At 32.6% G+C, this 26,761-nt stretch overlaps 1 protein-coding gene across 3 annotated transcripts in view; it reads right to left on the reverse strand.

Annotated features, from left to right (window-relative positions):
* LOC140434602 (probable sulfoacetate transporter SauU) overlaps positions 1 to 26,761 on the reverse strand; it is a 190,918-nt gene that overhangs the window by 12,125 nt on the left and 152,032 nt on the right. For all 3 annotated transcript variants that reach the window (XM_072522985.1, XM_072522984.1, XM_072522983.1), the window contains exons 3-5: positions 12,009 to 12,131; positions 1,937 to 2,157; positions 1,558 to 1,881 (exon numbers count right to left, since the gene is read on the reverse strand). In XM_072522985.1, the coding sequence (XP_072379086.1) occupies positions 1,558 to 1,881; positions 1,937 to 2,157; positions 12,009 to 12,131 (668 nt within the window). The remainder of the gene's footprint in view (positions 1 to 1,557; positions 1,882 to 1,936; positions 2,158 to 12,008; positions 12,132 to 26,761) is intronic.

Here is a 26,761-nt window from a genome sequence, read left to right on the forward strand (position 1 = left end):
TCATATCAGCAGATGGCAGAGTTAAGATAGATGTACAAAACCGAATAACCCAAGAGAAAAAATGCATCCGAATACTGAATTCATTACTGTTGTCTAATAAAATAAAATTGCATACCAAACTTCGCGTATACAAAGCAATTGTAGAACCAATTACCACATATGGTGCCGAATGTTGGACGATGACAAAGAATGAACGAGATAAAGTAGACGTTGTGGAAATGGATTATCTTAGAAGGTCATGTCGAGTATCGAGAATGGAAAGAATCAAGAATGAGGAAATACGAAACCGTACAGGAATTAGAGATACTCTTTCAGATAGAATACAAGGAAGACAATTACAATGGTATGGTCACGTGATGAGAATGGAGGAGGAGCGGTGGCCAAAGAAAGCCTTAATGTATGTTCCGCCAGAAAGAAGGAAAAGGGGAAGACCACCAAATTCCTGGAGAAGAGAAATTACAAAAACAATGCAATCTAGAGGCTTAGAAGAGGGATATTGGGGAGATAGGAAAAGATGGAGGCTGAAATGCGGGAAGCGGCAATCGCCGTAGGACCCCCGTTATATGATGATGATTGATTAAATTTTAAACAATAAGTATCATTTGCTAGGTGTACATAATTCATTATTTAATTGATGGGACATCCCATCGGGATAAACATTAAGAAATTTCAGTAAAAAATAAAAAAAATTACAGCTTTTGACGTTTAGATTTCACATTACTAAATTAAACTAATATTCTTGTTATTACTTGGTACAGATTACATTACATACATACATTATTCTTCTTTATGGTGCCGAAGATTGGACTGTTAATGTTTACTTGATGAGAAAGCTGACTTGATGAGAAGAGACAAAGAACTTTTGTCCACCATTAAAAGGAGAAAGACAACGTATTTGGGACGCACACTCACAAATGATAAGTACGAGTTTTTGCCTCTAATTACAAAGGGTAAAATTAAAGGAAAAGGGGTCCTGGCAGATGACAAATATCCTAGCTGAAATTCTCGACTGGACCTGTTAAACACACAAAGGTTTTTAAGAAAATCAAAGGATAGAGACAAGTTTGCAATGGTTATAACCAACCTTCAATAGTGAAGTCAGCACTAGACGAAGAATAACAAGTTACTTGGTAAAAAATTATTCTAATTAAAGTTAAAAAAAAATGTTTAATTTATTAATGTTTTGTATTTTGAGAACGATTACCGAAGTGGAAATGGAAACGCCAAAATAAACGTTTAGTTTAGAGTTTAAAGTAAAATTATGGCTTATTCTCAATAAAAATAGTAAATTACATTAAGATGTAACAAGAATATAGCTTCAAAACCATAAATTAAAATGGTGAATGGATACAGATTACAAATCCAACAATTATTAGCAAAAAAATTGGGATGACGCATTTTTGCTAAATAATTTCCCTGTTTTTAATATAAATATCAGTAAACACTTTTAAACAGGTCAAACAACATTTATGAAAATTTAGAAAAATTAATTTTTGGTACTTCAAATTGTTCAAGTAATCATACAATGAGTAAAACTTGACAATAATGAATGTTTACCTAAGTCATAATCTGGAAAATAAGTTTGATAATAAAGATCGCAATTGTATGCAAAACACATTCCTCCACAATGTCTAATAGAAGCTGCTAAACATAACAATATAACTCTTGGATCTGCAATAACATCCCAGATTGTTATTTTCTTGACATCTCCATTTTGATTTGCATCTTCCCCAATAGACGTACGTGTGGGTTCTTTTAGTGTAAACCAAGTCAATACAGCCAAAATTAACGCTACTATTCCAGCACCGTAGTAGGTAACTCTCCATCCTAAACCCCAAGTGTTCATTGGTGGAACGTATCGACCAACGGGAAAAGCAATGCCTAAAAAATATTTTCAATGAGATAAATTAAAACATATATATTCTAAATAGCTTACCATATCCTCCGTAAATGCCCCAATTAAAAACAGACATTACTAAAGCCCTTTTTTCTTCAGGGAAGATATCAGAAAGTATACCAGTAGCTAAAGGATTACATCCTGATTCTCCGGCCGCCATAACCATACGAAGAAGAACTAGTTGCCAAAACTCCTTAACGCTTCCGCTGAGTATAATAGCAATACCAAAGACCACAGTGCAAACTGCTAATAGTCTTACCCTAAAACACGAAATTTGTAATTTAAGCTATACTGTGCTCTATCAAAAAAGTTATCAAATATGTTTATATTAAATTTACATATACACAGAATAATAATACACAGATTAAAAATTTTTGTCATATTTATAGTTTATTAATAATTATTAATATGCCTTTCGAACTTTTATAATTTGCGTTTGTGCTGGCAGATAAGGTCCATTCGCTCAGCTCGGGCATATTTTGACAGATTCATAGCTGAAAACCGACAACACAAAAGTTCCTATCTCACAGTCACAGAATAGTAAACAATCAGAACGCCCACTCTGCTTGTCAAGATAAGTACGCGCATCTTACAATTTTGCCGTCTATTTCTAGTTTGCATCGACGCGGCTCTTTACTGATCATGATCACTATATATTTAGTTTTTTCTACTGATATTCTCATATTAAGTTTGTTTACTGTGATATTGAAGGTATGAAGCTGCCTTTGTAGGTCATCTTCGTTATCAGCAATTAGTACTGCATCATCGGCATAACATCGTGATTTTATGCGCTCCTATGTGGTATCCGTGTCCTTGTCTTACTTTGTGAATTATTTGATTCACCACTATATTGAATAACAATGGGCTGAGCGAGTCTCCTTGGCGGATTCCTGCTTTTAGTTATATGCATTCTGTTTCCTCAGTTGGCATTATAACTCTGGTCTTGTTGTTCTTGTTAATTTCGTTAATTGTCCTTATTATCTGATATTCTATTTGTTCAGCTTGTAATACATTTAAGATGTCATTTCGCTTCACTCTGTCAAAATCACTTTTTAAATCTACAAAACACATGTATGCTGGTTTTTCATATTCAATAGACTTCTCTATTATTAATCTCTAAAAATTTAAATTACAGTTCTGTCGTAGCTTGTCACAAATTTCTCAATCCGAGTCTATGTTTCCGTTTAAAATATGACGATCGCGTGCTGACAAACTTCAAAGGCGGCATCTGAGAGTGAGCATTCTGATTGTTATTTATTCTGTGCCACAGTAATAACAGCTTAAATAAACTTTTATTACTTAAATAAACTTTTCATTGAAAATAGAAGAATTATTATAAATAGTGGAAGTGTATAGTTTTTTTTTTATATGGCTTCGGTAGTTTGCCATAGAGCCAGTTACATTATCTTTTAATCTCATTAGGCGCAGTAAAAAGTTTTTGAATTATTTGCAATCGAATAGACTAAAATAGACAAATTTAACGTTGAGAAATCAGTACAACAATTAACAAAAAGAAGAGAAAAATATATATACATACACATATATATCCATAAACATATACAATTAACATGGGTCACTCGCTTCACGTCCAGGGGGCCATCAGGACATTATAATATATAACATACACAGGAGAACTAGGCCACGGTAAATAGAATTAAACATATAAAGGAGAGAAAACAAAGGTAAAAAGTAAAAACAATTTTTTTTTTACTAAAGAAAAATATTACATTTGGTCAAAAAATCGATTATGCAATCGTAAATTAATCTATTTTGAGTCGCTAGGGCAGATAAAACGTTAAACGGAGATTTACCGGTAATATGAACTATATTCTTGTATAATAAGGTGGATTCCAAATTAAATTTGGCACAACCAAAAATTACATGATCTAGGTCACCTTCTACTCCACACTCCACACAGTTTTTACTCTCGATCACATGAATTCTTGCAAGATGAGCAGGAAAACAAGCATGTCCAAATTTAAGCCTAGATATTGTTGTTATATAACGTATAGGGACATTCTGTTCTATGCCAATGTGCAACAGGGACAGTTGTGTGTAAAGAAGTGTATCTATTTGGGTTGGTAAAACAAAACTCAGACCATAGATCACTCCATTTATATTTCAAAACTACCTTGCGTGAAGCAACCAAATCGGAAATACTGGGTAGATATTCTGTGGTATCCACTGAATAAATACTTAATTTGCCTAGTTGGTCCACATGTTCATTATGTTTAATTCCACTGTGTGCTTTGGCCCATATAAATATCACATTTTTTTTATTTTCATTAAAGTGTTTAACTAATTTTTTAATTAATATTATGTAGGGATTGGAGTATGTGGTTGGAAAAAAAGGTTGGTTAATGGCTGTGAGAACTGACATGGAATCTGAAACAATAATAACGGAGGATTCCCTGTTAGAAACAAAAAGTAGGGATTGATATATGGCAATTGCTTCCGCACTAAATATGGAAATATTTGCTTTTAATTTGAACATTGTTTCTACCTTCTTCATGGGGATGTAAAAGGCACATCCTGTACCATCTTCTGATTTAGAGGCATCCGTGTAGATAGTACTGTAGTAATCCCAATTGGATAAGATGCTTGTTATAATGTTGTTATTTGCTCTTCGAGTGTTAACATAATTTGGTTTAATAAATTTAACGCTATAAAAAAAGGTTTCAAAGTCATTTATATCTGTGTGTGATTTTAAATTAATAGCTTCATTAGCACAAACTGTGTTTTCTCTAAGAGCTTCACATAGGGTTGGAGAGTTTTTCTTTATCCAATATTTATTCGTTAAATCATAATTGTTTAAATTTATAAAGAAAAGTGTTCTGGTGTTTAATTTTCAGTAAAAATTTTTCGACCAAGAAATGTCTTCTAACAGAAATTGGAGGCTCAAGTGCTTTAACATAAAGGGGCTCAATAGGAGTTGTCTTCATGGCACCAATACAGATCCGCAAACACTGGTTTATAAATATGTTTAATTTGTTTAGTAAGTTCTTGCTGGCAGATCCATATAACCAACATCCAGAAGTGTATACTAAATCCATAAAATTTTGGGTAGTATATATGTAAAAAATATATTTCAGTTGTTATAATTTAACATATTCCAGTAAATATTTGTATTAATCACTCTGTTTGTTTTATTGTTGTGTCATTGTTTGTTAGTCCTATTTAGTTTATATTTTAAATTTTATTATTATGGATAGCCAAATTATTTCATCAACTAATACGTTGGTAAGTTTTTCTTTTATAAATATTTTCTTTAAGAGTTAATATTTTTAGATGAGCAAGGATACAATTAAATTACAGGCAAACTTGGGTATACTACTCTTGTGAATCCGTTAGAAGGTCTTAGTCTAATAAAGGAATAAGCAAAACAACTGGTGATTAAGTGGTTTTTTTCTGTTCTAGGTCTCTAGTTAACTTACAAACTATATTTTTTTGCAGTGAGCATATTTCCATTGCATATAAAGAATTTGTTTTATTAGATCGAATTATTTGTGTTGTAGGTACATAATTTTACATACAAGCTTAGAGAATGGATTTATTTATAAAGGGATCAATTTTAATTTTTAAATTGGGCTTTAAAAAAAGAGGGAGAAATCTGTCGTGGAGAAATGAATGCTGATATTTTTGAGGGTCAGTTGGAGACTGATCTTACTAATATTGGTTTTGTTTGTTATAGTATCACGTATTTGCTTTGCTAAATCCTCTTTGCATAGAGAAGTATACTTCTTTTGATAATAAAACCAAAGTTTATGTTGAGTCCATCCTAGTAAAACGCCAACAACACTTAAGTATGCCGTAAGATCTTTTCTGACTGCTGACTGCTTAATTTTGTGGCATTTATTTCCTCAAAATATTTTTATTTTGTACAATAAATAATTTTATTATTTTTTATCAATAGATTATATGGTGTAAATAAATAAATATTGATTTTTGGTAATTCGTAAAGTTCTATTTTATTTACGTTTGTTTACCATTAATATTGGCTATGACCACGTATGCTTGGTTGTAGAGTAATTTTAAGCCACTTCTAGTCTGTGAAAAAGTAACTAACATCACAAAAAAAATTACTAAATTCACTAGGCAGTTCGGATTAGGAATAGCGAACCTACTATATTAAGTATATGCGTTTTTCATTATTATAGGACAATCTAAAAAATATATAGTTCGTCTATAATATTAGTATTACACAGTTACAATGGTCACATAAAGATCGAATACAGATCGACTATAAGAGTGCTGTGCGGTATACACAGACACTTAGATAGGGAAAGAGAGAGGAAAGGTAACGCTCATTTAATAAACCTTTGCAAAGTGAAGCCAGTTTCCGCCATATTTTGGTGCCTGTACGTTTTCCATTACTACCTCTCGCAGGGTTACTAGGTCTACTGATTTTTCAGTAGATCTACTGATTTTAACTTTAATTTACTGATTTACTGAAACACTATATCGATCTATTAAAAATTATGTAATGATAAAATCATATTTAAAAAGTGATCATTATATCAGTGTTCAATTATAAATTTTGAAAATAATATATTTATTGATATATATCCATTATTTTCAATCTACTGAAAAATAATATATGACCTGGCAACCTTTCTGATGCCGGTTTAGGCTTCAGTCAATTCCATACGATTACGCATCACCTCTCTTTCCTTGTCTAAGCACAGACGAGACATGAGCCTGCGCGTACACAGATAACGGTCAGACGTTCTGAGTTTTGCGTTCTTTATAGTACTTTGTACGTAGTACTTACGTCCCAATCTATAACACACTGCCAGAGGTCAGAACTCGGAGGTCAGTGGGATCTCTTGGTCTTTGTCTGGCGTTCTATTCACATAAAGACAGAGAACGCGAGAACTCTGCTAGGTCGGAAACAGAAAAATTAATGCATTTACTTCTAGAAGGAATTTTCTGTTTTTTTTTATATCATGCCTTATTAAATTGTACAATTCATTGAAGGTATTTATTGATATATAAACATAAATAAAAAAATAATATTTATATAATATAATTATTATATTGAAAAAGTTAATTCTCCTTAAAACGAAATTCTACCATTAGCTTCCGTATGCCTGAAGCTACGAGTATTAATCCTATCAAAGGTTTCAACAAATCAGAAGTCACACGGTTCTTTTAAAATTTTGAAGTTATTGTGTTCAAATATAAATTTCAAAAGTTGAATATATATAATAAGGATGAGACCGACATAACAACAGTTCAAGAACCAGTAACTATTTTGGCAAAAATGACAAAAAGAATAGGTTCAGCAACTTTCAGTGCTTTTGGTTCGTATTTACCACCCTCCTTTTTGTTTCCAAGAAAACAATTTTCACCATTACTTGCTAAAGACGGACCCACTAATGCCGTAAATCAGTTCACATTTAACGGCTGGATGATATGTTTCTAAGGGTAAAGCATTTTGTTAAATTGATATAACTGAATCAGGACCAGCAGCCTAAAATTATTGTAGGAACAATAATTATATAAATATTCTGTCACTACTGCTACCTTTATCTAGCTGAATGCAGCCAATGGAAATCCTAAAATTACCATAACCCGTATTATCACTCAAATTCAGCGTAATTTATGTGCCAGAGTTACAGACAATTGGACATTTCGAATGCGTGCCACTCTTCGAAGCCGTGGCGGATATTTCAACCATGTTATATTCCATTTATAATGGCATCGAAAGGCCTTTCAAATGAATAAAAAACTTCGATGATATCTCACTTACATACTATGTTCTATTTAAATTTAAACACGGGAGGCGTTTAATTAAAGATCCTATAGTATCCGTAAGGAGAGCTCTTAAAAAGCAAAACGTAAAATAAGCATTAATAAGGTTAATATAATATACATACTTAACAAACAAGAAAAGCAAAAAAAAAAACACAAATGATCAACACAATTTTACCTAAAAAATCTGCTTTAAATAGTACATTTCATGAATGAGCGATTATTTTGGATTGACAGGTTAAGTGCCACCATATTAAAAATTTTACGGTCTCCATTGGCCAATCACTTTTATTTTCGAAAAAGTATTTCTATTACTTTCTTTAACTTTCACATCAAAAACTAACACTCTTAAATGCGAATTTTGGTCAAAATTACATTTTTCAAAATTGAGTCCACGTTGGAGTTTCGCGGCCACCAGCAAGACTTTTTTCAGAAAATGCCAATGTGAGTCTAACGTGGAGTGACGCCTTGACTTGTCTATTCCTGTTGATAACGTATCGGCAAATCTAACAAGCGAAGGCGCCGGGCCGTGGCTTGCGGGTATTTCTTGTCAGTACTTGATAAGAGCGGTACAATGTAGTCGTACGAGAAAGCAACAAAAACTTGAAAAATATTGGCAAGAAATTCTGTCAGATGAAGAGTTGGATGAGTTTGGCAACACGTATCTTTCGGACGAGTACTAACCGACTGATTCTAGTGATAGTGAAAATGAATCGAGTGCTCCAAAAAGAAAACGAGTGGCCGGAAATACCAAACCGTTGGGACAAGATGTATCGGCGTCCACCAGTAAAGGAAAAGAATATACGAGTATCGGAGAACATGTTTATGCTGCTAAGGAATCTGTCATTGCCCAACATTCTGAAGTCTCTGAGGAGGAAATTTTAGAAGGACTAATAGTATCTAATGAAATGAATGCAGCTATAGTCTGGGGGCCGGTTAACAGCGAAAATTTACAGAAATTTACATTTGAGGACTATGATTCTGCAGGTTTTCATACACAATTATACGAAAACTTCTACAACAAATCGCCCATTCAATTTTACGAATATTTTGTAGACGATGATCTTTTATCCATGATGGTAAAAATGTCTAATTTATTTTGTGCAACTGATTTTGATTTTTTTTTTAATTTTTAGGTTGAAGAAACAAATCGTATGCCCTGCAGTGTCAGGAAAAAAATCAGAAAAAAAGTGCACGTATTACCACGTGGCACAACACTGACGTCGCCGAGATAAAACGATTCCTGGGTATAGTTATATGGATGGGATTATGTCATTTTCCATCTTTTCAATCCTACCGGTTAAATAATGATCTTTATGTGAATAATATCAAAAAAGTAATGTCAAGGAATCGCTTCCAGTTATTGTGGAAAACGCTGCACTTCAATGACAATTCAGTAACAACAGATGACCGTTTGCAGAAGATTGTTCCCTTGGTTAGCAGACTGAAGGATAAATTCAAGGCTGCCGTCATTCCAAAGGAAAACGTGTGCACTGACGAAACTTTAGTGCCTTTTCAAGGGTGCCTAAAATTCAAGCAGTATATTACCAACAAGAGGCACAAATTTGGGATAAAATTATTCAAACTTTGCCTGGAAGGTGGTTATACCTACGATTTTAACGTATATTGTGGAAAAGAACATGCTGAAGGTAGTAGCGTACCAACAAATGTAGTGATGAAACTTATGGATGGACTGCTTGACAAAGGACGAACACTTGCCATTGATAACTACTACAGTTCTGTCAAACTTGCACATGAACTCCCACTCCGAAAAACTTATATGATTGGTACGCTGCGTGCAAACCGCAAATATAATCCCAATAACGTCATTTCCAAAAAATTAAAAGTAGGCGAATATGTAGCTGAACAAAGTAATTCGGGCATCGTTGTTCAGAAGTGGAAGAACAAGCGAGATGTGCTGATGATTAGTACCAAATTCGCAGACGAAATGGTGACAATGCAGAAGGCACGCGGTGATGTTGTAAAGCCAAAGAATGTCATCGAATATAATAAATTCAAAAGCTTCATTGATATATTAGATCAAATGAAAAGCTATAATTCGCCATTACATAAAGGACTAAAATGGTACAGAAAATTATCGATGGAGCTCTTGACTGGAACAGCACTTATAAATACCTATGTTGCCCATCAAAGCATTGCCAATGAAAGCATGACGATTACCAAATTCAAGGAAGAGGTAATTCGGGGTCTATTAGGAGATTTTATTGTCACACCAGTCATTATGGAAAATAGTCACAAACTCATCGATGTTGGCCGTGCAGGCAGAAGACGATGTACAGCGTGTTACGCAAAAATGGCAGAAGAGGAAGGAAGGCAAGTTGCATAGAGGAAAGCAACCAACACCACATTGACATGTGATGGCTGTAAAAAATTCTATTGTCTTGACTGTTTTTTTGTCACACATTCCGTAACAAAAAATTAAATTATTACTTTAGATACAATTTTGATATAATGTTATTACGTTTGTTTTATGAGAATAAAGCTTATTTTGCCCAAAATGTGTTCTTACTATGAATATATAACAAAAATATGTATAAGTACGCAACTGTTATTTATACATATTATGGGCCATGTGAGTCCTCGTTGACATCTTAGAGGCACAGGCCAAATATAGTTTATAGACCATCTGGTCAGGCTCGAAATGTCCCCGAGCCTCCATATCCTACATGTCCTCGAAATGTATTTTAAATGAGTTTGAGAAGCTGCTGTTGAGAGACACAGCATTTTCTGACGAACTAGTGCGTGGGTCCACGTTGGCATCACGCGGCCCGTATATACTTTTATGTGAGAGTCCGTGTTGGCCTCTCATGGCACTTAACCTGTTAAGGATGAAAGCTTTGACTTTCAACGGTTCGCTGTACTGAGAAAATTCTCCAGGAGAAAACAGGAAAAACAGGAGAAAACAGGAAATTCTCCCAATATTAAGGCACTGTCGAAGACAAGGAAAAGTTTGGTTTTAACTGACAATGTATTTTACAGTCATTTAATATAAGAAAAATAGGCAATTATGAGTGCATAAATAGAAGAAAAATAAAAATTTTAATATTTCTAACTTGCAATGGTAAATATTTACTGATCAAAAAATAACAACAATATTCAAAATTTTTCTTAATAAGAAAATGAAAACATATTATCTTACAGTGTAATCAAGAATTAGATCCATACTCATAAGCACTGTGGTCGTTATCTTCATTTGCATTTTAAATTATGACTGGGTTAATTGCTTTGATGCGATTTCCGCACACTTTCTTCCCAAATTGCAGGAGTAGCAGTATTCAATGCTTTTTGCATGTTTCCAAAACTGCTGCGTTATTGTTACCATTACGTCCACTATAGTTATCGTAGTAAGTTTTGCACATTCCCCAAATATGTTCAATGAGATTGAATTCACAATGGTAAGGAGGCAGTCTTAACACGATATTTTCCAAATTAGGTATATAATCTCATCTACTATAATTTTTTTGGTTTTTTATTCGTTTTTTGGCTAACTGTAGTAAATCTTACTTAAAACAATCCTGAAGAAATAAAATATTTTCATTCGTTAACCATTCTTTTATTTTATGTATTATCCAGGAATTTGTTGGTTGTTAGCCGATTTTGATTTTGACAAAAAAAAAAACAAGATCCTCTCCATCAATAAAACGATGTGTTCAACCCGCATGCAATATAATACGTCTTTTCCCCCTCAGTATCGGTGTATTTTATGGATTTTACTGTCGTCTTGCTAAACCCATTTTAATCCATCTTTAGCGAAAATCCACGTCTCGTCTAAATAAACAAATCAAGCGTTTTCTTTTTTAAAATTGTTATAGTTCTTTAAAAACTCAGTGCTTCCGTGAACGACACTAGCTTTTTCACACAATACTTTTCTATTGTCTTTAATTTTAAACCTAAACCCAATGTGCCTGAAAATTCTCCAGAGACACCCTGAAAATTTGGAATATATTTCTGTCTTTTAATTTCTTAACACCGTCTCTAACCCAATAACCTTGTTAATTAACATAGAACTGTCTTTAATGTTAATTTAAAAAGGTGAAACTGCTAGGAAAACAAATAATTCTGCGTAAAATATGCAGTGCACCTGAATTGTATCAAAAGGATTTACTGTACATAATTTTCGATTAACACTGGCAAATAATATTAAAAAAAGAATTTTTTTTATTCAATTTAGAAACTGCTTGTTTCATATTTATATTACTAGAATAGTTTACTTTTGTACTTTTTATGCTGTACAGTAGAGTAGACCATTGGCTGTCAAGTGTCTAGCGATAATCCAAAACAGTAGCAAATTCATGAAATACACTCTACATTACTTATTAGTTAACTAAAAACTTACCTATTAAATTTATCAGCTAATAAACCCATAATAACTCCAACAACTGTAAAGACAGCTATAAAACTGGGTCCAGCTAGTATCTGATAGTCCAAACCTAGCCCATTATAAGTCCATTCGCAGTATCTAAAAATGCAATACTTTTGTAGAAAATAACTCAAATAAATTATACAAAACCTTTCTTTAATTAAAGGGAATTGCTGACGGGAAGTATTATAAAAGTTAAACAACAAAAACAAATGCTATACTAAATACTGATAATACTGAAGATGGTACCACATCCACGTTTTTATATCGCTTATGACTTTTCTTTGTTTTTTTCTTTATTGTGTGTAATTCGAAATAATATTTTCTTTTTATTTATTTGTGACATTTTTACATTCAAACATTTAAGCCATTTATTTAGTTGCACGTAATTTTTTTAAGATTAATGAAAAGGGCCGTAACTCAATAAAAACTGTTTTTTGAAAAAAGTGATAAGAGACAAAATTTTTTTAAAAATAATGTGTTAAACTAATAATGCCACAAAATTCATTTGATTTGAACGTACTCAAAAGTTTGGGGGATTTAGGGCTGCACACCCCCCTTAAATTTTTTCTGTGCGCTTAGATTTTGTTATTTCTTTTTAGGAAAAATGCTTTCAGAACAAGAAAGTAATGTGTCCATTTTTATTATAAAATGTTAAGTAGTTTAGGAGATAATGCAAAAAAATAATTTTATTTTGTAACTTCAAAGGGCTGTAACTTTTTTTGTGTACACTTTTGTACTAAGGTAAGTTGGATTCAATCAATTTATTTTTGTCCCCGAAATGCGTGATTTAATTTATGACATACCTTTTTAACACCCTGTATATATATACAGGGTGTCATAACTATTGGGACATAGACTAAGGACAGGTTATTTGGACCAAAATATGGCTATTGGGCCAAATATGCCTTAATAAAATGTTGCTGAGAAAAAAGATACAGGGTGTTAAAGTTTAATTTTTGTTTTTCGTTTTTTTTTCTAATAGTTTCCTGTATAATTATAAATTCCTATCAAAATTGGCACAGAGGCATAATCTTAGACAAGAAATAGTATTTTATTTACAATTTTACGTTTTGTCATAGAGGGCGCCACGTGGATCATTCCTAATGATCAAATTGAGTCTAAACTTTTTCTGATGAAACTTTTTAGTAATTTTTATTAGAAAATATGACGTAAACATCATTTTTACGTAAAATTGGTACTCTTGTTTAAACATGATAATTTCAACCGTTTTCGATAAAAACGCAGTCGAACTGCTTAGAGTCTTAAAAAAGGACTTCAAATATTATTTCATTTATGAAAAGTATGCTTTGGGCTGTCAGATAATTGTTATTGGTAAATGTCATTTGTTCAGAGTAAATTATTTTTGATGTGACAGTGTAGTGTAATTGTTGCATTTTTTAAAAGTAATCATTACTTTTTTTGATTGAAATGCCTCGTCACAATCATTTTACTAATGAAGAAATGCAAGATATGATTTGCGTATACGCACAAGAAAATTTTTGCGGTCGCTCGGCAGCCAGAAGGTATGGAATGTTATACGCAAACAGAAGGCAACCAAATCACAAAACTTTTGCAAGATTATATCGTAGTTTAGGTGAAACTGGGTCATTTTACACTAAAAATCGGGGTGGTGGACCGAAACAAATCACACCTAATCAAGAAGATGAACTTTTGGTTCGAGTAGATGAAAATCCTGAAATAAGTTGACGACATCTATCAGCAGCAACAGGAGTAAGTCAGTCGTCTATTGTTAGAATTCTAAAAAAGAGAACCTGAATCCTTATCACTTCACTCCTGTTCAAAATTTTCTTCCAACAGATCTTCCACGACGGTTATAGTTTTGCTAACGTATTCTGAATAAACATCGCAATGACAGACACTTTATTAAGAATATTATGTTCACCGACGAAGCAACTTTTACCAGACGAGGGGTTTTTAATTGGCGAAATAGTCATTATTGGGAAGAAGAAAACCCGCATGCTATTAAAGCTAGACATTTTCAGCATGAGTTTAAATTGAATATTTGGTGTGGCATTATAGGCGACCAACTACTAGGGCCTTATGTTCTTCCTCCGAATTTAAATGGAGATTCTTATTTATTCTTTTTGGAAAATACTCTTAGTGATATTTTAAATGATCTGTCACTGGATGTAAGAAGAAAAATGTGGTTTATGCAGGATGGAGCGCCACCTCATTTTTCATTAGCTGTTAGAAATCATCTTAATGACGTATTTCCTCAACGATGGATTGGCAGAGGCAGTGATTTTCAATGGCCACCAAGAAGTCCTGAGTACAACCCGCTAGATTTTTATTTTTGGGGACATATGAAGTCCTTAGTTTATGCCAAGGAAATGCCAGCTAATCTTATAAGGGGACAGAATAATATTTTTTTTAACGTCCGAAAATCCTTTATAAGAAGAATTAGAAAAGGCATAGAAATCGGAGGAGACCATGTAGAACATTTAGTTTGAGTTTTTGTGAGTTCTTTTAAGTTAAAGTGTGTTTAGTTTTGATTTATCGTCAAAACGGAAACCTTACGTTAGTTGCAACTTTGTTTATTAGTTTGGTATTTGATAGAAATTGTAAATAAAATACTATTTCTTGTCTAAGATTATGCCTCTGTGCCAATTTTGATAGCAATTTATAAATATACAGGGAAACTATTAGCAAAAAACGAAAAACAAAAATTAACTTTAACACCCTGTATCTTTTTTCTCAGAGACATTTTATTAAGGCATATTTGGCCCAATAGCCATATTTTGGTCCAAATAACCTGTCCTTAGTCTATGTCCCAATAGTTATGACTCACCCTGTATATATATATATATATATATATATATATATATATATATAAACTAAGGAACACTCGAAGAGTGGTGGGTTTTACGGTCAAAGTGGAGAAATAAAAGACAAAGAAGGTGGCTACTTCATCTATTTATTGAAGACGTTTCGCTTCTTAATCAAGAAGCATCATCAGTTTATCTAAAAAGAACAATATGAAAAACCAAACATCCATGGAAAAGTTATTATAAGTGGGTTACCTTAAAAAGATATGTAGCAGTCAAAGATATAAAATGTGTAAAGAAGCTTATGATAATGGACATTAAATATATGTATATAATATTATATTAAATTATATATATATATATATATATATATATATATATATATATATATATATATATATATATATATATATATTTATGTATATGTATAAACTAAAATATAGTGCCTACCAATTGTTTATCGACTTTTAACAGGTTACAAAATGCACAAATACATAAAAAATTACTTAGTTATTACTTCAAAATCTTCGTTTAATTTTACCTTCACCTTGGTAAACTGATGCCAGCAATTTGTTGTGTATTAGTAAATTTTATTACGAGAATATATATATAATTGCGGGTATTCTATCGTAATAAGCCAGGTAAATCCGCGACAGGTTGAATAATAGACCTGCATAAAGGAAAATACTAGATATTAAACAATTACCCAATATAAAGTTACCGGTGTGGGACAACATATTTCTTTCCAGTAGGTCATGGTTAATATATATAAACAACGTCGGATACTAAATAACAAAACGTTTGTAATAATAATTACTTCCAGGTCTACTAAATATATAATATATATTAAAGCAGTTAGCTTTATCAGTTAGCTTTACAGCTTCTTAATTCAAGACAACAGAGTTATTATATTGAAGTATTGAATACCGGTAAGAGCTGAAAACTTAAAACGGGGAATTCGTTGAACATGGACTAAAAATAATTACCGAGAAAACAAGAAATTTGTTGCGCTGGCTTTTGGATAACAATCAGGGATGATTGTGTAAAAACTTATTTTTATACCATATTACTGTAGGGATACAAAGCGTGGCCTTTAGAAGTAAAAAAGCATGAGAGCACTAAGAGCCATTTAAAAGTGAGTTTTCCGAAGAATGAAGCAATACTAAAGCAGGTAACTAATTTTGAATATACTTATAAAAGAGGAAAATACTGGCTTTAACCTTTCATATTCAAGGAAAAGATAAAAGCAAAAAACTGTTCAGGAAAAGGAAAATTGTCATTACCCAAAAATATAAGAGTTTGTACAGGCATGTATCTACACTCATTAGTACAAACAGACATGCTCCATTTCTTTTGCTGGTAACGCACAATATAGAGCATGTAGGCGATTGTGCTGGTTTTGAGATGCACAGGTTTGAGATCCTTCTTCAACCCTCCTTATTAATATTCTGACTTAAGGTATGCTACTTTAGTTTATTATCTTTCTGAAGCATGACTTTTTTGCCACCTGGTTCTTCGGTCATTTTTTTCGTATTAGGACATTACTTAGATTATATCTGTTGCTGAAGAAGTTTTGCATCTGAGAAGGTAGTTACATTTTACACTATCTTAATACTAATGTTTTAAAACACTCTGAAATTCAAAATTCAAACACTTATTTAACTAAAATAACAATAAAACCTAACCTACACTAAAGACGTCAACGTGACATATGATGTCATTGTTTAGGTTAGCTTAACCCTTGAATGCCTAAGCGGCGTACCTCAGAAACCCAAGTAATAAATTTTCTTAAATATATATGCAAAAGTTGGCAACAGTGTGTCTAAATATGCATTGAGAAAAAGCCTCTTCACTTATTTTTAGTTAATGCAGAGACCAGCCGGGTGTAGGTTGTTTCTTATGTCGAAAAAAGTGCGCTGGGGTTCCGTCAGTTCTCACTTAGGCATCTAGTTTCAAATTTATTTGTAATTGTTGAGTTTCTTATCAATTTTGTATTAGAAATATGAGCAACTTTGTCAAGAAAAAACCGTTAAGACAAGAGGAGTTCGAAAGCATTATTCAAAATTGCAATGATAAATCAGTTGACTCGGGAATGGATTATGATAAAGCTGTAGAAAACAAAGAGGATAACGATTTTAGAGACGTGAGTTCAGAAACAGAAGACAATATAGAAATTCAAAGTGAAGAGGACTAAGACCAGGAACCAGAAGGAGTTCATGAATGTGAAGTAGATGAGACAGTCCCTAAATTAACCACAAAATCCTGAATGCAATGATTTTGTCGTCCCTTTCTTTCAACAAGAAAAGTGCTGAAAAACATAGTTGATGCTCGTGCATCAACTATGTTTACTTAGTAAAGTAATGGTGCCAATACATTTATAGAAATATTGAGTTTATTTATATCAACAGAAATAAAAGACATAATTTGTTCTTACACAAATAAAGAAGCAGATAGATATTTTGACGACTGGAATAAAAAAAACTTACTAATCCATAGCAATGGACTTCACTTACAAGAGAAGAATTAAACTGTTTTATCGGTGTTCTTATCAAAGCAGGCGCCCTCAGATGTAAAAAAGAATCTACAAGAGAAATGTGGTCTTCTGACATATCTATACGTCGATCAATTATCACTGTTGCCATGTCCAGGGACAGATTTGAACAAATTTCGTTATTTTTGAGATTTGGTGACAAGAGTTCCGGCAAAAAAGGAAAAAAAAAAAAAACAGATAAACTAGCTATATTTCAAAAAATTTAGGATATGTTTGTCAGCAACTGTCAAAAGGCCTTTGAGCCAAACGAATGTATTACAATATTGATGACCAATTAGTTTCATTCAAGTATACACTGGCAAGAAATCTGGAGGGCAATAAAAGAAAAACAATGCTATCGAGTAGTATTGAATTTTTAGCATATTTAGTAAAACCATACCATAAAAACGGGCGAACCATTACCACTGATAACTTTCACTTCTATTCCACTAGCCAATTATCTATTGTCAAAGCAAATAACTTTACTAGGTACCATTCGTAAAAGCAAACCAGATACACCATTATTACTAAACAATAACTCTAGACCTTACTATTGTCAATATTGACATTTACACAGAATGTTTCTATGGTATCATATGATCCGAAGAAAAATGAAATGGTTCACATTTTATCAAGTTAAAAGATGGAGAGAACAAGAATCTTATGATATTAAATTATAACAGGACCAAAGGTGGGGTCGACAACGCTGAAAAACTTATACGAGAATGGTAGTAATTGCTGCGACAAAAATTGTAAAATTTTGTTTTTGTTGCTTGGCAAAAGATTCTTTTATGATTCGTTCATATTGAAAATTTAGATATATATTATACATTTTAATGACGATAACTTTAAAATATTGCCAAAATTTTTGAGTTGCGTTCCTGGGACGACTTTATTGTAAGCTAGTTCCTTCGATTACATGACAACAACTTTATCTTAAGAATATCCGCCAGAAGAACCATAGCATTTGATTTGTCTTTAAAAAGACAACCATATGCAATGATAAGAGAAAAAATTCCACTGTTAGTGATGCCATAGTAAAACATGAAGAAAAACCAGAAACAATTATTCCTCATGATACTATCCCGACATGGCACATGTGCCATTTATTTTTACTCTCAATAGTAACACCAAATTCTGATTTTATATACATTTTATTTTGAATGTAAATGATGTATCCTCGATATGTTAATGACTTACTAATAGTGGTATTTTCTTTCTATCGATTTCCTCGTTTAATATGGGTAACCATATCCTACTGAATTCTGCCGAGAATTAGAGCTTCTTTGATTTTTCTCTTTTTACCATCTGTTTCTTTTAGGACTATACTTGAATCTTTCCATTGAACTTTATGTTTATTTTCCAGTGGGTATTAATAATGACACCCATGGGGAATAAACTAATATATGAGATCTATTAAATTCTCTATTTTCACCTAAAAATGTTCGCATTCACAAGGTATTTTATAAATACAATTATTTTTCTATCTTATTTATTCATATGCTTAGTTTTAGATAAAATAGATCTCAGTGTATTGGTTGTTTAAACGTTGTTGAAATGTTGCAATGTTGCAATTGTTGCCTATCGTTTTAAATTTTCCGATAAGCCTTTTATGTATGGTATTGTTTTTTCTTCGTATTATTTCTTGTGAATGTTATAAGATCCCGTTCTAAGTCGCTGTAATCCATTCCGTATACTCTTAAAAATGCCTTATTTATAAACGACAAAGGATAATCATATTTTAGTAAAACATATGTTAAAAAATGTTTTTCTTCTAAGAACGAATTGTCGTTAGAACAAGTAATTTTGGCTCTATTGTATGAGGATTTAAACTCCCTTTTTAACGTTGAGGTTGTGATTTGATTTGTAATTTAGATATCTGTCAGTGTGTGTTGGCTTTCTATATACCTAAGTCTTATATCCAGTACCTTTTTTTGAGATTAAAACATCGGGGAAAGGTAGTGTGTTATTATATTCCTTTTTTACGGTAAATGTTATTGTCTCTTCTTTATCGTTTATATCATTTAGTAATTAGTCCAACAACTCTGATGGATAAGGCCATTTTGAGAACACATCATCTACACATCTCCACCACACTTATAATGAATCATGAAACGTAAAATGAACTAAATTTTAAACTTAAATTGTGCTTATTCCCATCAAAAATACAACATTTTATATTTATTTTGGTATTTATCTGATATTTTTTTTATTGGTTTACTTGTCTCACATTTTTTGTGTAATATATTTTTATAGACTGTGAGATACAGTGTCTACAATTTTCAGAACAACTTTCTGAACGGTTAGACTTAAAAAAATATGGCGACAATGAAATTGATACATATCTCAAGGTTTAATCGATATTTTATATAATTGAATGTCATATTAATTAAATTATTATTAGGTTATTTTAATATATTCCGAAGGCAGGTTAGTACTTCTACTTTAATGTTTTTTCTTTTAGAATATCGTATTTTTTAAATAACAGAATTTCCAAAAAATAAATTAAAGAAATTAGACTAAAAATAAATTGCAGCTGCAAATTAAAACAATAAATTTGTGCAAAATATGAAACTTTGCAAAGCGTATAAAACGACAGAAAACTAATTAAAAAATAATAATAATCCAAATTTATTTTATTAATATTATAAAAGAGTCAATCAAGGGCCGTCTAATGGCTAGTATTGGACCTCGGGGGTAACAAAAAATGCCGATAACCTTGTTGCAACATATCTCGTAGAACTGGTCACACCTTTCTCAAGTGATCCTACTTCCACGTTCACTCTGTGACCTCTGAGGAATGTATGGAGTATATTAGGTGTGCGTCATGTAGCTAACATGACTTTTAAAAGTCATCCACAAAAGAATTTACCGGAAATGCGAGGAACAAATTTCGCCCAATCAGTTTGGATTTGTGAACGCCGTTGGTACGAGGGAAGCTTTATTTAGCGTGCAGATATTTGTTTCAGAAATGTAGAGATGTCAGCTGTAATGTTTTTGCATGCCTGATTGACTACAAGAAGGCTTTCGATAGAGTCAGGCATGAACAAATGATGGAAGTGCTGAAGAGGACAGGGATTGACGAAAAAGACTTAAAAATAATAGCTAACCTGTATTGAAATCAATCAGCGGTACTCCGAATAGATGGAAAATATACAGATTATATCAAAATCTTAAAGGGAGTAAGACAGGGGTGCATAATTTCACCACTGCTATTCAATCTGTACTCGGAGCACATTTTTGAAGAGGCTCTAAAAGATATTGATGAAGGCATCTCAAAAGATGGAGTCAAGCTCAATAAGCTGCGGTATGCAGATGATACAATAGTGTTTTCTAATATCATAGAAGGGCTGCAAAACTTAATGAACAAAATAACGAAAACAGGTAGAAAATATGGACTGGATATAAACACCAGCAAAACCAAGCTACTGATCATCAGCAAGGAAAACATAACTGGAGCAAATCTGTATGTGAACCAAATGAGAATTAAACGCGTCTCACAATACAACTACTTGGCAACTATAATTAATGAGTCGTGGGACAATACCCAAGAGATTAAATGTCGCATCGGAAAGGCAAAAAGTGCCTTTTTGACTATGAGTTCTGTGTTCAAGAGCCATGACCTTACCTTAGAAACAAAAATAGGGCTCCTTAAATATTATGTGTACTCAGTGCTTCTGTACAAAGTAGAAACGTGGACATTGAAGGCGGAAACTCTATCAAGACTTCAGGCTTTTGAGCTATGGTCATTCAGAAGGATCCTGAAAATACCATGGACAGACAAAGTCACCAATGAAGAAGTACTGCGGAGGATGAACACAGCTGCGGATTTGGTCAACATCGTGAAGAGCCGTAAGCTGCAGTACTTGGGGCATATAATGAGAAATCAAGGCAGATATGAGCTACTTCAATGCATAAGGTAAAATTGAAAAAAAAAGGACCTCAGGACGAAGAAGAATATCATGGCTTGCTAACCTCAGAGCATGCTATAAAAAGACCTCAACACAGCTATTTCGTATAGCAACCAACAAAGTCATCATAGCCAGAATGATCGCCAACGTTCCGAACGGACAGGCACCCTAAGAAGAAGATGTAGCTAACGAGGGTGCGGGCAAATGTCCGGCGCCTTAAAACTGGAACAAATAGGCTAAGGGAGTAAACCCCGAAAGAAAATTCTGGTGCTCTAAGTTTTGGGGTTGGCAGTGGGTTAACACTTCCCTTTCTTAGAAAACCTTCTGTTATGAAAACTTTAAAGCAATCAAACGACGGTCTTGTGTCGACGACAAAAATACGGACAAAAGAAATAAGTACGCTTTATAATGCAGCGAAGTTAAGAATTTTAGGAAAAACACTAGATGAATAATCAGCAGACATCATAACACTTTAAGAAATCAGGTAGACAGGTAGTGGCATCCAGGATAAAAATAGCTACACTTTATACTAAAGCGGATATAAACCAATCATATTTTGGTAAAGGATTCATACTGAACAAACCGTGAAATCAACAGTCACAACTTTCGACACAATTAGTCCAAGGATATATAAAATACGAATAAGGGACAGGTTCTTTAACTACAGCATCATCAATATCCATGTTTCCTCTGAAAATAAAGAAGACGAGAAGAAAGCTGTATGTTATGAGAACTGAAAAACATTTATAGTCAATGCCAAAACAAAACAGAAAAAATATTATTGATGATTTTAACAATAAAGTCGGTCAAAGGACAATCAGCCAACCAACTATTTATCGACGAGCACAGTCTTCATGTAGCCAACAACAAAAATGGTTTACGCTTGATTGAACTTGCAGCATCGTTGAAAATGGTGATCACAGACAAAAAACCAAATTATTATTTATGTACTTATTGATAGTCGAAATTTCTCCAACGTAAGAGCATGTAGAGGTGCTAATGTCAACTCTAACCACTACCTTTTAAGAGCCAAACTTAAACCAAGTATATCTCACACTAAAAAAAAAACCACAGCACAAAATTTATGAAATATATAATACTTATCTACGAGAAAAACACTGGACTGAAAAGCTATGGTGTTCTTAAATCTAACATGATCAGGAAAACGAAGATTATTTCGACGAAGAATGTAAACCTACTAATCAACAAAAAAAAGGCATATGGGAGACTTTAACAGCGCAGAACGAAAATTAATCTAACCTAAGATTATAAAAACATTCGACGAGAAGAAAAAACAACGTTTAGAAGAAAAAATAAAGAGTAACCACCATAACAGAAAAAATTCAGGAAGATTCTAGTAATAGATAAATAGCTGTAAAAAAGAACTGAAATCGAGAATCATAGTCTTTAAAGATAGGGATGGTTGTAATTAGTGACAAGAAACAGATACTAAACAGATGAGCTAATCATTTTAAAGAACTGCTTAATGGCAATCATGAAAATAATACGGAGGCTCCCACTTACTAATTTAAATGAATGAAAACATTTTAAAATCTGTGGTGACATCTTTTCAAACATATGCATATATCAATAACTCAAATCTGGCAATAGAAAGAAACCTCCATAGACTGGAAATAAGGTATAATTTCCACTTTACAAAAAGGGAGATATAATGATATGGCAAGTTTTAAGAAGTACCACTACTTGAGAATATCCCATTTTGGTCGAAAAAGCCTCAATTTTACTTGGGGCTATTTTTTTAAATCAGATATTTCTTTGAAAAAAAGGACATAAAAGACTATACATTCAACTTCACAAAAAACACATTAAAAAATTTGGTTGTGATACGAGTGTCAAAACCCGACCATTTTTGTTGAAATTGAAGCAGTAGATAAGCAGCATCTGTCTGAAGCATATATAGTCTTTCTCTCTAACGTGCATTCTTCTCATTGCTTCTCATATTTGTTTCCTGGACACGCTATTATATGTTTTCTCCAAGTGGATAAAGGTCATATGTGTTTCAATTCTTATTTGGCTCATAACGGGCTGTGATGCCACAAATGATGACCAGGGTGATATAAGTGTCAAAAAACCTTTTTTTCTAAATAATTATCCCAAAAACACTAAAATATGGCGTTTAAAGCCGTTTCTAATGAAATGCAGTAATTTTCAAAATATTGAATACTGAAACATGAACTAAACATAAAAAATGTATTAAAAGAAATTGAAATAATATTAATTTTAAAATTTTCTGTCATAGAAATGTATTCAATGTGGTCATCATTGCGATCTAGGCAGTACTCATTTCGTTTAACAAGATTGTCAAACATTTTCGTCAAAACAAGTTACAGAATTTTTTTAAAATAGGCTAAAATCTTTTCATAAAGTTTATTAGTAATTACATGTAAGTTTTTCTTGAAAATGATTTGTTTTAAACCCCGTATCTTCTTCTTCTTCTTCTTTGTCAACCATTTTCCATCCACTCCTGATTGTAGGTCTCTCCCAATTGCTTCCATATTTCTCTATCTTGCGCCAATCTAATCCACTGTTTGCCTGCCACTGTTCTCATGTCATCTACCCATCTTTTTTGAGGTCTTCCCATGCTTCTTGTTGTCGTCGTTGGTCTCCATTCTAGAATTCTCCGTGTCCACCTGTTATCATTATATCGGGCTACGTGACCTGCCCAGCGCCATTTCATTTTTGCAATTTCTTCCACAATATCCCTAATCTTCGTTCTACGTCTTATCTCGGTGTTTCTAATCTTGTCTCTTAGTGATATTCCAAGCATGATTCGTTCCATTGCTCTTTGCGTTGTTTCTAATTTTTTAGCAGATTTTTTGGTAAGGGCTACTGTCTCCAAGCCGTAAGTACAAACTGGTAGTATGCATGTGTTATACACCTTTTTCTTTAAGTTTACAGGAATGGAGGTATTTTCAAGATATATGCTAATTTGCCGAAAGCGCCCATGCCAGTTGTGTTCTTCTTTTAATTTCAGCATCTTGATTTGGTTTTCCTAGTTTGATAACATGACCTAGATATACATAATGTTCAACATTTTCTATGGTATGATTTTGTATTGTTATATTTGTCTGGTCTCGGCTCAGTATTTTTGTTTTGCTGTAGTTCATTTTTAAGCCTACCGCTCCTGAAACTGCATTTAATTGTTGTAAAAAACTCGTATATAAGATCGTAATGTTGTTAAGATGCTTTTATGATCTGTCAAATAGCTGCGTTCTATTGAAACCATTGAAGATTGATAAGGATGTCTCTGACGTAATAAAATTGTCTGAGATCAATTAAAACTGGTGTCAAGTCAACTGGTGATCAGTCTTGGTTAAGTGTAATAGATCTTCTACGCTTGTCTTTCACGAGGTAATGAGCCAATAAGCTATTATATATCATCGTCTACCGATATGCTAAACTAAATAATCGATGGACGATCTTGTGATCCTATGTACGTCATTCTCTGCGTCACAGTTACTGTGAAAGGATTTCTCTACAATGTTTACACAGGTGAAATAAAATGAGGGTTATTTGTAAACCATTATATCAAAATAGATTCACACTATATAATTCTTGTTTACACATTTGTATTATTCAAGCGTTGCCCAATTAGTTTGGTATAGGAAAATAGGAAAAAGCCACCAATTTTTATAAAAGTTCTTCGGAAAGTCGTGATACCTATTTAAATATGCATCCTCGGTTTGCATTAGTTGGCATGGTAAAGCTTATTCGTTAAATAAGCAGTAAATCTTCTGTGTTAAGTTATAACCTTTTCTCTACGTCTAAATTTTTCAATGTACCATTTTAATTTCAACTTACAGCAATAAAATTGATAGGTCAGCGGTAGTTTCGGAAACTCTTCCCAAAATTGATCGGCAACCGTTAATAAACTGAGTATATTTAACCACCAATTCCTCTATGATCAAAAATAATATTCAACGGTAAAGATTTTTTTTTTAATTTTCAGCACTATTTCAAATTTTTTTGATATTTTATTCGAATGTATAGTATGTAGAAATACCGTAACCACTGATTTAATATAATATATGTTACTTAACGTGATTATTTTTAACAAGCTTCCTAATTTCAATGTCCTTTGTTTTGGTTCTAATATCGTACTAATTGAAAGGTTGCTTAGAAATACTTAACGAATTCTTTACATGTCATAACTTTTCAATCCTCCCATGAAATTTTAAAAAAGTAAATAAAAGTATTTGTTGCGTTCTTTGATATATTATGTGAAGTGTGTTTTGATTTAAGGGTTGGCTAAATCATCATGTTGCTGTAGTTATTGTTTAGGTATTTAGTTGGTTAAGTACCTACTACCGCTGTAGTTTTTTCTTTTCATTTGTTTCTTCATTCACACGCATTTAATTACATAATTTTGGTACAGTATCTTCACTTTACTTTAATATTTTTTTCTTTTCGGCGGTTAACGATGAGGTGAGACTCACATATTTTACACATGGTGTTACTTCTCGTCGTGTTAAGTATACGGTGTTCTGTACTATATAACTGAATAGTGCTCGAATAATCAAGACCTCAAAAAGATTTTAATTTCTGTGAGACGTGGACATATTAAAGAATTCTGAAGATCTCCTGGGTAGATGAAATTACGAATGTTGAAGTTATAAAGAACGAAGAAATAAAAAGCAGTTAAAGGAACAATAAAAAAATTCCAATATAATACATGCATTTTACAATGAAAAATAGAGGGCACAAGGAGAGTCCGAACAAAATAAATATGTTAGCTGAAGAATCTAAAAGAATGGTATGGTTGCATCTTATAACAACTTTTTACAGTAGTTGCTTTAAACTTTCGAAACGTCTTAACAAAAGTTTTTGTCTGCTCAAAGCAACAAAGTTTTGGAAAATGGGCTATTACTTCTAGCACTGGGTAATCCAAAAATTACACTGGTAAATATTCATAAATTGTTTGATTCCATATATTCTTTTGGTAACTTCTCTGGGGATAGTTAATGTACTCAAATGTACAGTAAAGACAAAATATTTATTATAAGCATCTCAAGAATCACAAACTACGTTATTCAAGAAATCGTGCATAGTTTCAATGAAAATATGGTGAATGATAATCGAATGTGCCATCAACGAATGAGAAAATGTTATTTTATTTTTAACCAATATTTAAGGTCCTAATCCTAACAAATCCTAGATAATGACGTTATCAGCAGCAAGCCATAAACAGTAACAAACCTACTAACGGCGAGAGCCGTCGAATAGTAAACATATCTAGACCTCGAATTTTTTGTCCCCCCTATATTCCAAGACTAAACTTCTCCTTGGGTTAACTTTTACGTTAACCACAATAATACCCCATTTCTGGGCCTTCTTTCTTTCCATCCAAATAGTTTAATGATTACCTTACAAAAGAATTCCTCTATCCAAATGTTTTAAAACCATTATCAGCAAAGTTTTTGTTTCTGTGGTTACGCATACGTGAGTGGAAAGTTAGATAACAGTATGCTGCTGAATTAT

The sequence above is a fragment of the Diabrotica undecimpunctata genome, chromosome 2 (assembly GCF_040954645.1).
Source record: "Diabrotica undecimpunctata isolate CICGRU chromosome 2, icDiaUnde3, whole genome shotgun sequence".
NCBI lineage: Eukaryota > Metazoa > Arthropoda > Insecta > Coleoptera > Chrysomelidae > Diabrotica > Diabrotica undecimpunctata.